This window comes from Cyprinus carpio, chromosome A8 (genome assembly GCF_018340385.1).
Source record: "Cyprinus carpio isolate SPL01 chromosome A8, ASM1834038v1, whole genome shotgun sequence".
Classification (NCBI taxonomy): domain Eukaryota; kingdom Metazoa; phylum Chordata; class Actinopteri; order Cypriniformes; family Cyprinidae; genus Cyprinus; species Cyprinus carpio.
In genome coordinates this window covers 12,085,480-12,106,582 of record NC_056579.1, presented here as the reverse complement: position 1 = coordinate 12,106,582, position 21,103 = coordinate 12,085,480, and the positions used below count along the sequence as shown (strand labels likewise).

Sequence of the window (21,103 nt, the reverse complement as noted above, 5' to 3'; positions counted from 1 at the left end):
TTAAGGCCTTATATCAGCTATGTGACAAAATTCACCTGAATTTCTCTGCATTGGCTGTGGAGCGAGAAGAGGGCCAGACTGCTGGTTTGATGGAGGATTTCGGTAGTAGTAGAGTTGTGTTTATGCAACTGAGATTCAAGACTTATAGTGAATAATATAATAATTATTTTACAATTTATTATTTAATAATTATAAGAATATCATCTCCAAATAAGCATGACAAACATATAGCATATAAGACTGATGGTAACAATATTCGTACTTCTGACGCATCAGAAATATTTATCATGAGTTCATCTGAACTTCTTTTAACCTCACACGGCTTGGCATTCATTTGTAAGAGGTTGAAAAAGGCAGCAAGACGTCTTCTTAATATCTATATATTATCTATATATTGTATTATGTTCTGTTCCCTTGTGTTATGTGCAACAGCTTTGTAAAACCGGTAGTAAGACTAATATAAGAAAACCAACAATCAGTTCAGATAAAGAGGTTGTGATTTATTTGATATGCATTTTAAGTTCCTTTCTGTAGCCATCTGAAAGAAAAAAGCAAACCTCTAAACCTTAAGAAGCTAATGATGAAACGGCACATTTCATGTAAAACAAATAATCAACCCTCTTTTATATAAGCACTTTAGCTATGGCTAGGAACTGTTTCAGGACCTCATTCCTCCAGTCTACTGTTTACACACTGTCACTGAAGTAAGCATCCATTGTAGTACATCACAGCAACATGTAGAATTAAATACATGGATTCTCTATACAGGCTGCTCTTGGCTTTTGTGTTTCTTTTTCTTTACAAGGCAAAACACTGTAGGCACAAAAAGATAAACTGCTTTAAATATTTACAAAGGCATAAGTCATATAATTTTCAGAGAGGATCTAACTGTACATTCACCCTCTTACTGAACAAATTAAGTCTGTGAAACAGTTTTGTTACTTAGTATCCACTGCAGCCATCTGAAGCTGAGACGAGCCTCAGGTGAATCTGTCTGTGTGTTTGCATCTTGTTTCTACTCCTCAGTAAAAGTGATGACGTCATACTGGATGCCCTGCTGCTGCAGCTGCTCCAGTTGTTCAGGTGTGGCCTCTGTGTAAACCGTCTGAGCCTGAGCCATGGCTGCATCTGCAACAGCTACACACACAAACACACAGCACTTCCATCACCTCTGATTCTCTTAAACATTACCAGAAGGTTGTAGTATTAGAACTTTCTGTTTTTGGTGCTACGAGTGAATAAAACTAAGTGTGAAGGTGTAAGGTCATACCAGTGACAGCGGAATGGGCGGCTGCCTCCAGGTCCTCAGAGCCAACAATCTGCTGCTCGGCAGTGATGGGGACGTACTGGATCTGTCCATCCTGAGACAGGGCAATCTGACACACAACACAGAAGAGATTTACACTTGAACCAGATTAAGAAACTGATTATGCAGCTCATTCTTTTTCACTTTTATATTACTAAAAAAGTGACAGTTCAGACTATAACACTGTTAAACAAAGATTACTATTTCAATAAATTCCATTCTTTTCAACTTTCTATTCATCTAAGAATACTTAAAAAATTTGCATGTTTTCCACAAAAATATTAAGCACTCAATACTGATAATAAGACATGTTTCTTGAGCAGCAAAACAGCATATTAGATGGATTTCTGAAAGATCATGTGCCACTGAAGACTAGAGCAATTAGTGCTAAAATTCAGCTTTACCATTACAGGAATAAATTACATTTCAAAATATATTACAATAGAATATAACAGTTATTTTACATTTTAATAATATTTCATAATACTACCATTTTTCACTATTTTTGATTAAATAAACAGATCCAGAGCATAAAAAATGACAACTTCTTACTCATTTTGAACTTTTGATTGGTATTATGTTTCTCATTGATATCACTTCATTAAAATAGCATTTAGAGGTTTCATATGCTGTCATTAACAACAAAACTCCATATGGAGCTATTTAGCATTATGTTCAAATCACTTCTTTCTAGCATTAAGATGTGACTAGCTCTAAGTAGAATCTTTAAGCTATCGTGCTGTAATTACTGTACTTCAAACACAACTTGATTGCAGCATAATATAAGCTGTAATATACACTGCTCAAAAAAATTAAAGGAACACTTTGAAAACACATCAGATCTCAATGGGGAAAAATATCATGCAGGATATCTATACTGATATTGTTAGGAATGAAAAGATGCCACATTGTTTAATGGAAATGAAAATTATCAACCTACAGAGGGCTGAATTCAAGACACTCAAAATTAAAGTGAAAAAAGGATGCAGACGGCTAGTCCATTAAGCTGAAATTTCATTGCAGCAACTCAGAATGGTACTCAGTAGTTTGTATGGCCCCCACGTGCATGTATGCATGCCTGACAACATCAGGGCATGCTTCTTAAGAGACGAAGGATGGTGCCTTGTGGTATTCCCTCCCAGATCTGGACCAGGGCATCACTGAGCTCCTGGACAGTCTGAGGAGTAACCTGGCGACGTCAGATGGACCGAAACATAATGTCCCAGAGGTGTTCTATTGGATTTAGGTCAGGCGAGCGTGGGGGACATTCAATGATATCAATTCCTTCATCCTCCTGGAACTGACTGCATACTCTCGCCACACGAGGCCGGGCACTGTCGTGCACCAGGACGAACAAGGACCCATTGCATCAGCGTAGGGTCTGACAACGGGTCCAAGGATTCCATCCCGATACCTAATGGCAGTAAGTGTGCCATTGTCTAGCCTGTAGAGGTCTCTGTGTTCCTCCATGGATATGCCTTCCCTGACCATCACTGACCCACCACCAAACCGGTCATGCTGAACAATGTTACAGGCAGCATAACATCCTCCACTGCTTTTCCAGACCCTTTTACATCTGTCACATGTGCTCAGGGTGAACCTGCTCTCATCTGTGAAAAGCACAGAGCGCCAGAGGCGGACCTGCCAATTCTGGTGTTCAATGGCAAATGCCAATCAAGCTAAACGGTGCCAGGCAGTGAGCACAGAGCCCACTAGAGGATGTCAGGCCCTCAGGCCACCCTCATGAAGTCTGTTTCTGATTGTTTTCTCAGAGGCATTCACACCAGTGGCCTGCTGGAGGTCATTTTGTTGGGCTCTGGCAGTGCTCATCCTGTTCCTCCTTGCACACAAAGAAGCAGATACAGGTCCTGCTGATGGGTTAAGGACCTTCTACTGCCCTGTCCAGCTCTCCTAGAGTCTCCTGGAATCTCCTACATGCTCTTGAGACTGTGCTGGGAGACACAGCAAACCTTCTGGCAATGGCACATATTGATGCGCCATCCTGGAGGAGTTGGACTGCTTGTGGAACCTTTGTAGGGTCCAGGTATCGCCTCATGCTACCAGTAGTGACACTGACCCTAGCCAAATGCAAAACTAGTAAAAAAAACAATCAGAAAAGATGAGTAGGGAAAAAAATGTCAGTGGCCTCCACCTGTAAAACCATTCCTGTTTTGGGGGTTTTCTAATGGTTGCCCATCTAGTGCACCTGTTGTTAATTTTATTAGCACCAAAGCAGCTGAAATGAATTAAAAACCCCCTCTGCTACGTAACTGACCAGATCAATATCCCAGAAGTTTAATTTACTTGATGCTATACTCTGATTAAAAAGTGTTCCTTTAATTTTTTTGAGCAGTGTATATATAAAAAAACATGTCTGTATTCTGCTCTGGACTCAACCTGTTGCTCCTGCAGAAATGTTCCATCATGCTCGTACTGAATGTGAGCAATCCGCCCATCCTCCATCTGCAATTCACAATCAGATTTTTTTTTTTGTCATAGTTATGAACAATAACATCCTACATACCACAAATATGGAAAGAGCTTATACTAACCTGAATGTGGTTTCCTTCAGATACCACCACATACTCCCGTGGGAGCAGGTGCTGAACTCCATCCTGAGAGATGATATACTGGACCTGAGAAAGTACAGGGCAGAAGAGGGCATTCAACATGAGTACAAATGAAGGTCTTGAATGTGTTTTCTGATCACACACACACACACACACACACACAATACAGCTCAAAAGTTTTATGTAATTTATTTCTTTGATGGCAAAGCTGGATTGTCAGCAGTCATTACTCCAGTCCTCAGTGTCACATGATCCTTCAGAAATCATTCTAATATACTGATTTGGTGATCAAGAAACATTTCCTATTATTATCAATGTTAAAAACTACTGAGCCTCACACATGACATGCAAGAAAAAAAATAAAAATTGTGCGCACGATTTACTAATTTGTTCCCCTTGATGTACTAAAATGTGCACACAATTTATTAATTCGTTCTCTCGAGTTATAAATTGTGATTTAGCAAATCGAGGAAACAAATTAGGAAATCGTGCGCACAATTTATACATCGAGGGGACGAAAAAGTAAATTGTGCACACGACTTAGCCTACTATTTTTTTTCCTGCATGCCATGTGCGGGCTCCGTACAAAACAGTTACGATGTCTATTATTTTTGTGGATTTTGTTTTTCAGGATTCTTTTTTGAAAGTAAAGTTTAAAAGAACAGCATTTATTTGAAACAGAACATTTTTTTTACATTATAAAATATCTTTACTGTCACTTTTGATCAATTTAATGTCTTTACATTTTAAAAGCTTTTTTTTTAAAAACTTTTTACTTAAAAAAAAAACCGCCAAAAGTTTGACTGTAGTGTATTTATAATGAGTTGTACCTCAGTGACCTGATTGTCTCCAGTCATTAAGTGCTGCACCGTCTGTCCATCTACTGTCGTGATCTGTTGAATATATGTTGCTTCCTCCTGAGAAATGTAGAATTTAGTCAAAAACAAGCAAAATGTGAAAACCTGAATTTAGCTGCGGCCTGATACAATACCTTCTGCATTACACATACATTAAAATTTAATAAGCTGCTCTATGATTGGCCAAAAAGTGTCAATGACATAGAGGATGAAAATGAGACTGTGCGCATTGTGCAAACGTGCAATACCTGATCAGAAAGAGTCTGATCCTGAGCCACAATAATGTGTTCCTGACCCAAAGCCTGCTGCAGTCTCTCTGGACTGATGACTGCCTGACCGGCCTGCAGATCTGAACAACACAGGAAAAATAAACATTATAAAAGCACTAGTAAAAATGAACAATCAGAATAGGACTGTGTGAATCTATTATTTCTGAATCAACAAAATACAGTCTAACTATCAGTCAGTACTTACTCTGCAGTGTGGCTAAAGCTTCTTCATCGCTATTGACAATGATGGTCTGCTGAGAGGGGACAGAGCGGTTTTTACGGGGCGAGGGTTCCTGAGTGTGAAGCCTCTCCATGTGGAACTTCAGATGGCCGTTACGGTTAAACTTAAAGAGAGAAACTCAGAGCACTGAGAGTCTGCGTGTACGTGCCTTGCTTACATCAAGTAGCGGAAGTGTTGTATAGCCAGTAATGTAAAGAGTACAAATTCTCTAATAAATCAATCCCATTATCATTTTAATGATCATTTCTCAATTGTTCCCTTACCTTTGGCCACAGACCTGACAGGCGTAAGGCTTTTCATTGGTGTGTGTCATCATGTGGCGTCTCAGGTCTTTCTTGTTTTTAGAGGCAAAACTGCAGCTGTTGCATTTATGAGGCCTCAAATATGCGTGCATGCCCATGTGAGACTAGAATGATAAAAACAGACATACTATGAAAAGTATTTAACACAACAAAAATGGTTTTGTAGAAAAAATTCTCAATTCTCAAAACTCAAACCACATGACCAACACACCTTGACTTCTGGCCAAGAAGGTGCTGTAAAGTCACAGTCAGGGCATTTGAATGTTTTGGGGTCTATGTGCGCCCTCTTGTGGTTCTCCATGTCCGAGCGGCCGTGGAAAGCCTCCATGCAGATCCGGCAGGAGAAGCGTTTGGTGTTGAGCTGTTGAGAAGGGGGTGATGGACACAGGGAAGGGGAACCTGGAGCTTCACTGCTCAGCTGCAGGAGGAGAATTTTGTCAGTGAATCTTTCCATTGAGAAGCAGCACAATTAGTTATTCCACCTGTGAAGTAACAAAACTGAGTCTCACCTCTACCTGCTGTAGGACTCCATCTGTCAAGCCTGAGCTCAAATAAAACTTCTCTTTATTCTCTTTGAGAGGTGTAGAGATGGACAAGGGCTCGGTGCACACTTCCATGACCTGAGGCTCTGCTGAGAGTTCCTCTAAACTGCTGCCAAATGCACATGCATCATCTTAAAGGATTTATATGACATTAAAAGGCATTACAGTAGCTGTTTTTGACATTCGTTAGTACCTGTGTGCAGTTTCTTCAGAGGCCTGCTCCACCACACTGAAATCTGCTCCCTCATATGTACCAATGCCAATCTGTGTCACCTCCTGCGACACACCCGTTGTCTCCTCTTGCTCCACGGTCCCTGTAGCTGTCTCAAATGCCTCCTGCACCAGAGTGTCCCCATTCTCTGACACATGGAATGTGACGATCTTTTGAGGCTGCAAGGAAGAGCCCTCACTCCCAGAGCCAGCTCCGGTCCATGAACCCGTCTCCAGGGTCTTACCATCTGGGTTCAACACTGCCACCTGAGAAGAGTGATCGGTTTATCACAGAAAATTAAAATCTGGATGGATAGATAGATATATAATATAGTCATATAGTCACATAATTTCAGTTTAACATTGTGATGAGTTTTAGAGATATAGATGAACAAATATAACAAGCTATAATAATAAAAAGGCTGATAGCATTATTATGGCTTACTAATAATTACTAAGAATTTATCTGTTTTTAAATAATTTATATCTTGTAATACCCTATTACAAAATTTTTTTATTGCTTTCTATAACAAGTTTTATTGCATATTGTTATAGTACAAATATAACAACCTCATATAAGAATATTTACTACTTTTCTTTACTTCGCTTTTCTTATAATGTAGGCCCGTTATACATTCAACTAACAGAACCAATCCAGATATGTTTAATGGAAAGTACTTAATATATCATTTTTGTTATTATAGCTTTTTTGGCCTTTTGTAGGGTTGCATCTGAAATCTGTACTCTTTAATGGAAAGTATGTCAAACACATTATGTATTTATAACATTGTTTTATATTCCAGGAGATGATGCGAGTGTGTCAGTACAGTACCTGCAGTTCTCTGGCGTTCCTCATGTTTAGCAGCAGATCGAGAGCATTCTGGGCTGAGAGGTCTGAAGTCTGGGCTGTGAGAGAGGGTAAAGATTACATTTAACACTGTAGGCTTAATATTATTAAGGTGAATGATATTTATAATCACACCAACCATACATTTTAAGTGGGTCCAATCACTGATCCACTGATCACTTTTCTACTGACCTTGCTCGTAAATGATGGTAGTGTTCCCCAGTGCATCTTGAGATACTGATGTGTTCCCTAAAGACTCCATGGTTTGGAAAGTAATGGGGTCCACTGTTACCTTTAGGTGTAAAAACAAATATTATATATAAATATATATATATATATATATATATATATATATATATATATATATATATATATATATATATATATATATATATATATGTGGATGCTGGGATTTTCTTCCATTCAGATACAAGGTCATCAAAAGGCATATCCATGTACTTACAATGGTCTCTTGAAATCCCTGGGTTTCATGCTGTAATCTCAGCTCCTCAATCTGCTGCATACTGAAAACAGGCATCTGGCGCCGGCGAATTGGCTCCTCTGGGTGGGATTGGCTCCACTCATCGAAGGCCTCAGGATGGCGGCACTGCACATGCAGCCGCAGGTTCTTCCTGTGTCTGGTCATGAAGTGGCACATGTCGCATGAGAAGGGCTTTTCACCTGATCAGGGGGTGAAGATGGACAAGTATCATCAGAAAACCTTCCTACTGCCAAAAATGAAACCTTTCTAATGATTACATAACTCACCAGTGTGTTTAATGGCAATGTGGGACACCAGGAAATCCTCTTTACTCGTGGAGTATTTGCACTCTTCGCATTTGAACGGCTTGTCATTGGTGTGGGACAGCTGGTGATTAAGCAGGTGCTTTTTGTCATTGCAGGTGTACTCACAGAACTCACACTTAAACCTGACGCAGGAAAAGAGAAAAATAGCTACCTTTACTTTATGTTTACCAGTGGAGTTCAGTTTTTAAGAGGAACAGACATCTCACTTACATGCTGTTGCCACAGTTCTGTATGTGTGTGAGAAGATGCATTTTGAAAGTGTAGCGCTTCTTAAAGGATTTCCCACACTGCAAAGCAAACACATTTATACTAGTGTGAACATAGCAGATATACAGGGCTGCATTTCACAAAAACATTATAAGCCAATATAGATCATAGCGACTTTTTTATCTGCTAACGAAAATGTGCTAAGTCTTATTTACTGATTCATCAAAACTAGTTTAATTAACAAAATTTAAACAAGAACTTTACCTTGTCACACATGTGAGGTTTCTCTGTGCTGTGTGTCTTCATGTGCTGCGTCAGGCGTTTCTGCATGGGGTACACGCGACAGCAAATGGGGCATGGAAACTCGGACACTTTGGGAACCTGTGAAGGTTTGACGCAAGACTGCTGTTGCATAAAAAGCTATCCTCATCAAACAACTCAAAGCTAACTTTATCTGATACAGGTATATCATGTCAATAAGGACAGTTTCCTCTAAGCATGAATGTTTGTTTGTTCACATATGGTTCACATCTTTGACCTCACCATGTCTGTCTTCCGACTCCTAAAGGAGAAGAAACAAGAACATTAATTAATACTTTAATCAGGTTATGTCATGTGTGAATTTTAAATTAATTCAATATTTTTATATAGATGAACTCAAGAGTTTGACAAAATGAAAAAATTCATGACCATCGATTGGAAAGGAGGCGTGCTGAATTCTTACTTGCTTTTGTTGTGGACAGCTGAGTGCCGGATCACGTCTTTTTTATAAACACTGGAGTAATCACACACCTCACATTTGTATGGTTTTGTACCTTCATGATTGAACATGTGCTCCTATAGAACACATACATCAATTTTATAGTTATATACATTAGACATTAGCACATATTATACAAACATTTCAATTCAATAAAAAACAAACAAAAAACCCTTTAAAATACCTAATAATTGAACTAATAAAAGATTTTTTTATAAATTAGTATATTGTCAAACGAAGGAATCTAGTTCTTACCTTCAGTGAGGACCACCGTTTGCAGCGGTAGCTGCACTGCAGGCACTTAAAGCGTTCAGGGTCATTTCCCTCATGAGAATCCACATGGAATCTGAGATCCTCTTGCGACAGAAAGCGAGAACCACAGATCCAGCAGTTATGAGGCCTTAGCAGAGGCTTGAGGGATCTGTAGTACTTGCTAAAAATAAAAAATAAAAAAGTTAAATGAGTTTTTGACAGTCTAGAATGTTTAAAATGGATAAGGTTTTCTAAGATATGATTTCGTGTCAAACATACAAGACATGGATGATCAAAGAATATCACGGGTATTACTTACTTGCGATTCATGTACTTTTTGTACTTCTTTTGAAGGAATCGCTTAGAAGGCCGGCCTCGTTTTTTGGGTAAAAACTCCAGGTCATCAGGGCCTGTGTTTGATGAGGGATCTTTGTTTTCTGAATCTGACTGGCTGACAGCTGGTTCCACTGCTGTCCCATTGGATAGTGAGGAAGATCCATTCTCCAATCCAGAGGAACTTGCTTCTTCAGGAGCTTGAGGGTCCCCTGCATTGTTTGTTTGAGATGCCGCTAGAGACTCTGTTTCATACACAGGCGAAAATAAGAGTTATCTCAGATCTATGAAAGATGTGAAGTAGATTCATGACTTGAATGTGAATGTCTTTAAAATTTAATATTTAAATATTTTGTTTAACTTCTAAGACCTGAAAAGCTAAAGACCTGAGTCAGGAAGGAATTTGCGGGGTGGCCCCACTGTCCTTCGGGGCCGTTTCCGTGAGGAAGAGGAAGATGATGAAGAGCAGGAAGGAGGAGGAGTGCAGTGACTGGAAGCCAATCTGGTCCTGGCCTCTTCATCAGCTGGCTTATAATCACTGTCACCTGAATGCAAAATCCAGATAAATAAAAAAAAAAAAAAAAAAAGGAAATGAAATATAGAGTATGCAAACTGCTCTCCACTGACCTTGATCATCAAGAGCGCCTGCATCAATGATGTCATCTTCTTCCTCTTCTGGAGGCTCCTCCTTCTTGACCTCAGCGACTGTTCGTGCCCTGCTTTCGGATTTTCGAGGACGTCCCCGTCCACGTTTCTTTTGGCCCGGACCACCTACATGAGATAACACATTCTGAACAAGAGAACCTTAAGAGAACTGCATACATAAGTTAAGACCTGAATGATACTTAAGACGGCCCTATTTTTTTGCATTAAGTTATAATAATTGTGTTTGTTAATTGAGGCCAGAGGAGAACTGGCCCTACACGTGAGTCTGGAAAACAAAGAGTTGAATTTAACATTTGAAAAGACAAAATTAGCACCTCCTACTTTACCTGGTAGTTTAAAGTGTTTGTCTCTCATGTGGTTGATGAGCGTATCCTTGGAGACACTTTTATACGGGCACATCTTGCACTTAAATTGCTGTACGATCACCACCTCCATCATTTCCTCTAGCTCAGCCATGTCTGGGGTTCTGTGCCCAGACTCAACCACCACCCCAGACTCCACCACTTCAGGCTCTGGATGGGTGGAATATGTCCCACTGCTACTTATGTATGGACAGGGCAAGTTATCATTGCATTCCATTTGATCAGTGAGCTGGGATCCCACTGTGTCAGCCAGTGAGTGCCGAACTGCACCCTCGTCGGCATATAGCGAGCCCTGGGGCAAATAGGAGTGCTGGGGCTCATCTACCGCACTTCCTTCCTGCTCTGATGCTGAGACGTGCTCCCTGTCATCCATGCTGCTGTCGATATAACGTGAATGCTGCGGCTGCTCAGCACTGTACTCCAAGTAGCCATCACTGCACTCTACGACGTACCGGGAGGAGTGAAACGAGCGCCTCTGAGGGCTACCGTTCGTACCACTGCACTCTGCTGCGTAACGCCCTAGAGGTTCTTCTGAGTCTGCCACGTTGTAGTTGGTGACCCCTGAATGACGTGGGGTCTGGTCTGGTTCAGCTCCCGAGCACTCGATGTACCGAGCCTCTCTGGTCTGGTCTGGGTCTTCTCCTCCACTCCACTCTATGTACTGGGAATGCTGTGGCTGGTCTGGGCGACTGCAGCTGCTGCTGCCGTCATCGTGCTCATGGTATCCGGAGTGTCCAGGCTGGTCGGGTTCCACACTGCCCTGCGGGTTATCTGACAGGTCTGCCTGGTCCAAGCAAGTGGAGGTGGGTCCATCAGCAAGTGCTTCAACGGCAATGCGGCTCGACAGTGCAGAGGAAGACATCTGCGCCACCATAGGAGCTCCTATACACAGTGAACAAAGGAAATGGCTATTTGAATATCCAAAAACTACCACTCTTTCATCATTATTTACTTACCCTCATGTTGTTCTAAATCTGTATGCATTTCCTCTGTGCAATACAAAAGAAGATATTTTGAAGAACGTTGGTAACTAAACATTTTTAGTTCCCATTGATTCCACTGAATTTTTGTCCAGTCAATGGAAGTCAATGGGAACTGAAACTGTTCGGGTACCAACATTCCTCAAAATATGTTGTTTTTTCCATACAGGTTTGGAACGGAAGGAGGGGGAGTAATTTCATCAGTAATTTCAAGTCAATTTGAAAAGTTCTTTACGGCAATAAGTATGGTAGTACTACTAGCACATTTTGGTCAAACAATATACTAATTAACAACTTTGAAAATCTAGATTAGTCACACAGATTATGACAAGAACAAGATTAAACGGGAATTTTAATACAACATAAATAGACATCGCCATATATAGGGAATTTTTTTGCCAAAAATGTCAAATCTGTAATAATCTTTTGATGTTAATGCTGTTCAAAACTCATATGATTTGTATTTTTCTGTGGAACAGGATTTAGTCACTTAGCAAAGTGATTCTCGACCTTTTTGAGTCCAAGGCCCATATGGAACATACTGTTTTATTCACTTATTTAAAAAAAGCACCCGCTCATAGAGTATGCGATTTTGCATACAGCCCTTAACCTTAAACTCTAGGGATCTTTCTTACCATCATCAGGACCTTGGAGTATCAGATACTGTGTGGTCTCTGCACTACCATCCTCTGCACTCGTAACTGCAATACATCCTGTAAAATAGGCATAGAAACACAGTATTTATATTGAATACTACAAAAACATAAAGATGACAATGTCTACCATATTAAATTGGTAGACATTGTCCTTTTATCATACCTTGGGTGTGATAAAAAAAAGAAGAGGCAAGAGGTTTCTCTACCATTCATGATGTCGGGTCCAATGGTGGATTCAATGATCTTGTCAATAGCTGAGCCAAGATCTGAGGATGTGGAAGCAGTGGAATCAGAAACCATCATTCCTCCTTCAGAAACAGCACTGGAGTGGACCAGGACCTGGACAGACTCTGACACCAGGACTGACTGTGTCACAGTGGAGACGCTGGACACGCTGGTTGACTGGGCGACAGAAGAGGAGTCTGGGAGATGAACTCTTCGCACATCTGTACTGGAGCTTGTCTCTGGGATAAAAACCTAAAGTGCATCCCAAAAAATTAACCTTGATATGAAGTACACACTAACACGCAGAGATGTGTGAATGTGTGGGTTGTTTATCTTACCACAATTCCCTCAGAGCTCTGTCCTACGTGACAGTCTGATTCTGGGGCCGGGGCAGGAGGAGCCGCTGCATCGCTGCTGTCGGCAGACATGGCTTCTGAAGACTCCATGCCCATGCCGCTCTCTGATGGCTCCTCCATCCCAGAATGCCCCACATCGCTGCTGCTCTCCACCTCCATGTCCTCAGAGTCCATCTCTGCTCTGTGGGAAAGTGTCTGACTCTCAGTAATACAGCACTAAATTGGACATTGTATCAGAATGAAACATCAAAGGGCACGTCCAATGAGTGGACAAGTGTGTACAGTGTAATGAAGTATAATCATTTTATTGAAAAAAAAATTAAAACATGATTTTGTGGAAGTTCAGTATTTGAATATTTATATTAAAAATATTTTAAAGTTGCAAGTCAGCAAGTTCTATAAAGAAATTAAGACTTTCATTCAGCAAGGATATATTAAATTGATCAGTAAAGACTATTTTTAAAATAAATGCTGTTCTTCAGAACTTTGTATTTATCAAACAATTTCATGGATTCCACAAACATATTAAGCAGCCCAGCTGTTCATATTAACAAAAAAGTAATGTTTCTTGAGCAGCAAATCAATGAAAACTGGATTAATGCTTGCTGAAATTTCAAATTTGCCATAACAGAAAATATAAAAGTTATTTAAAACTGAAATAATATTTCACAATCTTACTGTTTTTACTGTATTTTTTATTAAATAAATGCAGTCTTGGTGAGCAAAATCTTTAAAAACCTTTAAAAAAAACAAACATAATTTTTATGGTAGTGTACAGTTAAAAGAATTCACACTAAATAAAAAAAAACTAGTCAGTAAAAAATGCAGTTAATAAAATCATATTATATTGCAGATTTATGTAATTGTTTTTTATATATAAGTGTTTTGCAGTAATCTGTGAGCTATTAAAACAAAAAGCTATGTAAAAAAATATATCAATATTTTAATTCAGTTTTAACTGGATATACTACGAAGCCCTAAAAGGGACATGGTGGTGAAAAAAATATGGGGTGGGAGGAAAAAAATATTTCTCTCGCAAAACCAGTTAAGTTCGGACAAACACTTCCTGTTTACTTTACAGCTTGCAGTGGTTGATACAGCTCCATTTGTTCAAAGTGGAGCAGCTTTTAAAGATTTATTTTAACCTTGGATTCAAGAGATACAGTCAGTGCTTAGTTCAAGGCACCTTTCTGGGACATTTTAAAATGCTTAATGTGGCTTAATGTACTAAAACAGTGACACTGGAGGACCAAATTCAGTACACGCCATATTAATGATTACCATTAATACTAATAACACTATAAATATTAATAATTTTACTATTAAAAAAATATTATTTACAGACAAGCAAAACAGTATGGAATGCCAAACCTGACAAAATTATAAATAAACAAAAATATTAAAACAAAAAGATTTATTTTCTTATGTATATTTTAAATTTTTCCCCACATTTATTAATTGTTCCTTTTATTTATTTATTTCCACTTTTATTTATTTGTTTTACCTTTTTATTTATATATTAATTTCTACATTTATTTATTCCTACATTTCGTTATTTTCACATGTATTTATTTCTACATTTAATGCTCTTCCCACCCCTATCCAGAAGGCGTAATCCCTGACAATTTTCAGCTGAAAACTCATCTCTTTCGAAGCTACTTGACTTCATCATAATTTTTTTTTTTTTTTTTTTAACGGTCCTTCTCTTTATTTATTCCTTCTCTTAATAGCTTGTACTTATTTAAACAATGTCTAAAACTTGGTATTACAAGCACTTCCTGTCTCAGTTTGCCTCTTTAAGAAGAATCGCTTTATGTATCCCCCAATTGTAAGTCGCTTTGTATAAAAGCATCTACAAAATGACTAAATGTAAATGTACATTTCTTTGTCTGTTGGGTAATGAGGAGGGCATGTTTTACCTCAGGAATAGTCAGAGTAGGCGAGGAGTAAGCTTTGAGTCCACAGTGGCACCTTGATATTGATATTAAATGTCTTAACTCGTGATATGAGATTTTGGCCATATTGGACATCTAGGTCAACAAGCATGTCATGTACAATTGTTGTATTTCATTTGGGCACCACAAGGTGTCACTCTGGCCTCAAAGCTTACAATTCGCCTACTCTGGCGTGATTGCTATTAAATAAATAAATAAATGTAGAAATAAGTAAAAGAAAAATAACTAAATGTGGAAAAAATAAAAATTATACATAAATATGTGTTTTCTTTGTCATTTATTTATTCAGGAAAAGGATACAATATTACATATCTGTGAGTGACAAAAGTACGTGAGTCCATCTGTTTTTCAGAGTTGTTTTCAATCAGTGAAATTACTATCAGGTGTCAGTGCGTGCCCTGTTTTATTTAAAGAAGAGGGATCTATCAAAGTCTGATCATGTTTCTGGAAGTGTATCATGGCATTAACAAAGGAGATCTCTGAGGCCCTTAGAAAAAGTGTTGCTGTTACTCATCAGGCCAGAAAAGGTTACAAAAGCATCTCTAAAGTTGTTCGACTCCACAAATCCACAAATGGAGGAAATTCAAGACCACTGTTACCCTCCCCAGGAGTGGTCCACCAACAAAGAACACTCTAAAAGCAAGATGTGTAATAGTCTGAAAGGTTGCAAATAGGGATGTCAACGATTAATCGACGATCGATTAATTGTCGATAAGAGTTGCAATCGATTAAGGCTGTCGATGGTCGGTTAACCGCTTTAATGTTGGGCTGCGTGCGGCTCATGCGCAGAACACGTGAGAGCGGCTGTGAGTGACGGTGAAGGTAGCAGTAAAAGCATCATCATTCATTCACAATGTACAAATTAAGCTTTTAACGTGATTTAAACTTTAAAGTAGCCTACATTAAAATAGAAACAACATAAAAGTTCTTCAACATAAAAAGCATATCATGCGCTTTGCAGGGCTGCGGAACACGCGACAGAAGGCTATCCTATTACTTGTTAATTCGTTCCTACGACTTATTAATTTGTGGCAATTGTCCATGTTTCATTAATTTTTGTTCCCTAAATAACCCATGATTTAACTAAATAAGGGAACAAACTAATAAATCGAACAAATTCCTAATTCATGAAATCTTTAATTTCCCTTCCCATGTTTACCACAGTAAGAGATGCGAAAACAGTGATTAAAAGTGAAAGATAATAAAATAAACCTTCCAAAATTAGAGGACTGTGAAGATTTAGGAAAAGAAACAATGCCTATATGTTATTGAATTTGTGGAAATTCGTGACTAACCGGCAAACCAGAACAAAGCCGCGTAAATGAAGGCTATGGGCTCGAGCGCATCCATAACATGGTCACGATCTAACATTTTCCTATTATTCCTCTAATAAACAAAGCTTTTATACCACACTTGTCATAATCAGAGCGTATAATTTGTAAATAAATAATTGCTGGATTCAAAACAGAGATTAATAGGCGCTGTGACCGACACTGACAATACGTTTTCCCGGAACATTCAGTGATGTCACTAAAGTTTCTGCATGGACCTCACTAGTGCACAGGTTCTCATGCCCTGGGACAAAATATGATGCTTTAAGGCAAATGTATAGCCTATATAAGTAATAGGCCCAACATAAAAATACCTTCTTTTTTTTTTTTAAATATGCGAAATAAATCCGACTTAAATAATTAAGATAACGGATTTAAAACAGAAGTTTGGCGGCGCTCCATAAGTTCACGGGAAAAAAAGGATGGACAACGCATTCTGTTTGTTTGCTTTATTTTACAAGAGCACAAATCTTCTGTTTTTAGTGTGTGTGCGCACAAATGAAAGTAAACACTTTTGCGGAAAAGTGTTTTTTTTTTTTTATTAATGTCTCAGCTGTTTCGATCGCGCCGGAGCCTATATTCTAGCGATTCAAACTTACATCGCAGTCTGTTCATTATCAAAATAAAATAGTCAACTAAATATTTAAAAGGTTACACTGGTCAGTTTAAATAGACCTTATACCGGTTCACTCTGCTGTTATGCCAAGGACGTTTTTTCCTCATATGAAGAGGATGATCTTTTCCGTCTATATGCGAATGCGTACAAGCCTAGTTAACATTATAAATAATAGTTTAATATTCAAATACATTGCAAATATGGAAACATTTGGATTTGTGCCGAATGAGACATGAGCAATAACCTCCAAATAAATCTAGCCAAAGCCGCGCTCGCTCGTCCTCGTCTGCACACATGCACTGTCACTATCTAATGCACTATGTGCCGGATTTTTAAAAACAAATAGGCCTACCGGAATGCAAAAATTAAAAATCTGACATTTTCTAGGACAGAATCCAGCAGGATCAAATTAATGTGAGCAGCAGTGTTTTGGTGCAGCAGCACCGATGTAGTTCACTTAATGCGCAGCGCAGCCACACGCGCGCCACAGTTCCGTTTGGGATCATTTTATTTTAAATACCATAATGTCAGTTGAAAACATTGGAATTGTGTTTTAAAATACAACAACGAGCACCACAAAATCATTTAAAGAGGCGCATTCAGCGGTCTCCGTGCGGGATAGAAAACAGTCAACAAACTAAAATTACCTCAAAAGTATGGCGCGCTCTCTTCATTTTATCAAATGATCTTTATCACATCTATTCATTTTATAATCCTGCTACTAGCATTTTATTCAGACTAAAACCCCTTTAATTCAAGTGAGAAAGCGCTGTGTGTGTGGGGCTTTGGCACATCCTGTCATGCCGGTGACTGCGTGCATGCAATAGAGCATTTTGCAGCATTATGGTTAACGATTAATCGATTAATTGATCGTTAATTTAAACGACGATCGATCATGGAAATAATCGAAATTTGACATCCCTAGTTGCAAACCAACCCAGAGTAACTTCCAAGCAACTAAAGGCCTTTCTCACATTGGCTAATGTTAATGTTTATGAATCCACCATCAGAAGAACACTGAACGACCACAGTGTGCATGGTGCATCCAAAAAGAACATTGCTGCCAGTCTGCAGTTTGCTAAAGATCATGCGGACAAGCCAGAGGGCTACTGGAGAAATGTTTTGTGGACAGATGAGACCAAAATAGAACTTTTTGGATTAAGTGAGAAGCATCATGTTTGGAGAAAGGAACACACTGCATTCCAGCATAAGGACCAGGACAGCTTGCCATCATTGATGGAACAATGAATTACAAATAAGTCAGGACATCTGTCAGTGAACTAATTCTCAAGAGAAAGTGGGTCATGCTGCAAGAAAACGACCCCAAGCACACAAGTTGTTCTACCAAAGAATGGTTAAAAAAGTAACAAAGCGAATGTTTCGTAATGGTCAAGTCAAAGTCCGGACCGTAATCCAATTCAAATTTTGTGGAAGTAGCTGAAGCAAGTGGTTCATAGGAGGAAACCCACCAACATCACAGAGCTGAAGCGGTTCTGTGCTGAGGAATGGTCTAAAACTCCTTCAAGATGTTGTGCAGAACTTATCAACAGTTACAAGAAACATCACCTGCGGTTATTGTTGCAAAAGTGGTCAGACCAGATACTGAAAGCAAAGATTCACATACTTTTGCCACTCACAGATATGTAACACTGAATCATTTTTCTCAATAAATAAATGGCAAAGAAAATATTCTTGTCTCATTTGTTTGTTTGGGTTCTCTTTGTCTACTTTCAAGACTTGTGTAAAATTTTGATTATGTTTTGAGTCATATCTATGCAGAAATATAGAATATTCTAAAGGGTTCACAAACTTTTAAGCAGCACTATATATATATATATATATATATATATATATATATATATATATATATATATATATGGTTTTCTGTAGGGGAGAAAATGCTTAACATTCCCAGTGTGTTCATATTCTGGGCTCGTTTGCTTGCATGTACACAGTAGCCTATTTTTTTTATAATTTTTATAGCAGATTTGGTCTTTTTTTTTATCACTGTCTTCATTAAACCACGTTAAGCGTTTTACTTATAATGGCATTTTAGAGCTTTCCGTTCATATTGTGGGCTTATCTGCTTTCCTGTATGTAGTATATTTTATCAATAAACTGTGTACTGAATTTGGCCTTTTTATATCACGTAAAGCGTTTTTTTCTATGGGGGAGAGAACACTTAATGAGCAATTTAGTCCGTTATGTTCATATTTGGGGCTATTCTGTTTGTCTGTAAACAGTATGCTTTATTAATAAGGTGTGTACTGAATTTGGCCCTCCAGTGTCACTGTTTTAGCACATTAACCCACATTAAGCATTTCAGAATGTCCCACAACGATGCCTTGAACGAAGCACTGACTGTATTTCTTCATACTTAAGTCCAAGTTCAAAAGAACACCCTATGAACTGCTCCACTGTGAATGTATGGATCTGTATGAACCACTGCAAGCTGTAAAGTTTGCACAAATTGCACAAAAGTGTATTTTTCATTCATTCACAGAAGATCTTATTTATAGAAGCATATTTTCTACCGAATTTGCACAAGAGCCTTGTTGCAATCAAGTTGTACAGCCCGATTTCTAAATAAACGAGAATTTTCTAAATTATTTATTGCATCACATTTATTGCATTTCTTCTTTATATTCTGTGTTGTATTGTAGTTATTGTTTTTTCATACTCTGTGACGTATGTCTACTGCTGTAGTGTCAAACTCCCCCAGGGGATGAATACAGATACTGTCTTGTGATGACACCTTTCTAGGTCACTCAAGCACATTATACGCTTACCAGCAAAATCACAAGTGTGATCCCCGCATTAAATCCACTCAAATAACAGAAAACATCATCTAAAACGTTGATCTCAACCGATATCAGTCCCTCCAGAACATAATACCAGAACACCCGTCCAGCTGTGCTTGGGACATTAACTCTTTCTCTTGACTCAAACTTATCAATGACAAAAGGGTTCTGGTCTTTGCTCAACATGACACGTTCTGATGCTGAGCACACCAACAGTTTAATGAAGAAAATGTCACTATATCAGATGCTAATAACACTCGAGTCGTCTCACGGACTGTGACTCTTGGCTCGTTTCAATCTCTATACACTAGCGTGTGTATGTGCTGCCCTTCGTCCTGCCTGCTCGCGCAGCGCCATTTTCCCCTCCCGCCGCTCCGAGTTTATTTTTTCCGCTCAGGCGATATGAAGAACCGCTCGGGGACCTCGAGGGCCTGCGCGAGCAGGGAGAGCCAGTTCGCCCGAATGTTTTTCTCTTGCCCATCATGGAAGAAACTGTATTTGTTCACAATTTTACACCATTATTTTGAGCTAGGATTTTTTCTTACCTTGAATGGACGATTGTTTTGCTCTTTACGCACGCGAATGAGACGAAATAAAATAGATCTTTGAAAGCGAATAGTTGGTCTAGTTTCTAGTCGGGCGCCATCAGCGTCTCCTCGCTTCCTGTACTCAAAGCTGGCCGGAACTCATTTATCCGCCAGGGGGAGAGACAAGAGGGAGAAACCCTTAATCTGTTTTATAATGTATCTCGATTTATTTTAGAAGTGGTGTTATATTTACAGAATATGAATATCGACCATCTCGCTTCATCTTTTAAGTGTTTTGTTAAATAATGGTGCGAACTGGAGGACTATTGCTCTCAGAGGATGAAACCACCGAGTGTCTCGCGGATTAATATGACGCCAGTTGTTTATCCTAAGATTCTCATTTCTAATTTTTTGATAACGCTAAAATAAATTAAAAAAAAAAAAAAAATCTTCACAGATTAAATGTGAGAGGGTCATATATTATAAAGGGGTCAAATTAACATTCTGTTAAATCTGTGCCGCGGATATAAATGAGACGTGTTCCGGTCATTCTGCGAAAACTACTACTAATATTTTGACCTGTAAAAAAAAAATAATAAAAAAAAGGACAGATTTGATGTGTACAGTTAATTCTGCGCTTTAAGTTTTAGCATTTTCCCATTCGCCGAATTTATGAAAATCAGGCGAGTTTTGGTAAATCATTTAGCAGCGTTAAAATGTAAGTGCGATTGCTCTTTGTGTCAGCATTCCTATGTCATTTATGTATCAAATATTATATGACACAAAATTGTCAAAAATTGCCAAACAAAACATAAGCAGTCTTGACATTTTAATTAATTGTAATTTCTTCTGCTTTATTTTATGAATGATTGTATTTCAATTGTATTTATATCAAAATTATAACTGTTATAATAAAATGTGTGTGTGGTTGTGTCACTGTGTACATTAATGCCTACTGCACACATACAAATATGACACTTGAAATCTTTCAATAGTAACTAGCTGATAGATGTCAAATATTTGTGTGGCAACAGTTTAAAATAATCTGCAGTGATTCGATTTCAAATATTTAATAGCATTTCAAACCGATTTGTATTTTTGTGAAAACTTGTTATATAGAACAAA

The 21,103-nt window shown here is 38.5% G+C and overlaps 1 protein-coding gene across 5 annotated transcripts; it reads right to left on the bottom strand.

Moving 5' to 3' along the window:
* Positions 1-479: 479 nt before the first annotated feature.
* Positions 480-20,259, bottom strand: LOC109063831 (zinc finger protein 335-like). 5 transcript variants are annotated; one of them, XM_042762242.1, is made up of 28 exons: positions 19,997-20,259; positions 12,731-12,929; positions 12,374-12,644; positions 12,147-12,224; positions 10,496-11,413; positions 10,131-10,274; positions 9,890-10,048; positions 9,490-9,748; positions 9,174-9,351; positions 8,883-8,995; positions 8,702-8,720; positions 8,423-8,560; positions 8,162-8,238; positions 7,913-8,073; positions 7,608-7,825; positions 7,337-7,436; positions 7,130-7,203; positions 6,281-6,564; positions 6,055-6,193; positions 5,757-5,963; positions 5,507-5,649; positions 5,208-5,347; positions 4,982-5,082; positions 4,707-4,793; positions 3,859-3,942; positions 3,704-3,769; positions 1,271-1,376; positions 480-1,137 (listed from the first exon to the last, which is right to left on the bottom strand). In XM_042762242.1, the coding sequence occupies exons 2-28, from the start codon at positions 12,920-12,922 to the stop codon at positions 1,016-1,018; spliced, it is 4,578 nt and encodes a 1,525-aa protein (XP_042618176.1). In that variant the 5' UTR covers positions 12,923-12,929; positions 19,997-20,259; the 3' UTR covers positions 480-1,015. The 5 variants fall into 5 exon arrangements, with proteins under 5 accessions (XP_042618176.1, XP_042618174.1, XP_042618172.1 ...); XM_042762240.1 differs by having other exon boundaries at positions 6,055-6,196; positions 12,731-12,943; positions 19,997-20,258; XM_042762238.1 differs by having other exon boundaries at positions 6,055-6,196; positions 19,997-20,258.
* Positions 20,260-21,103: the final 844 nt, after the last annotated feature.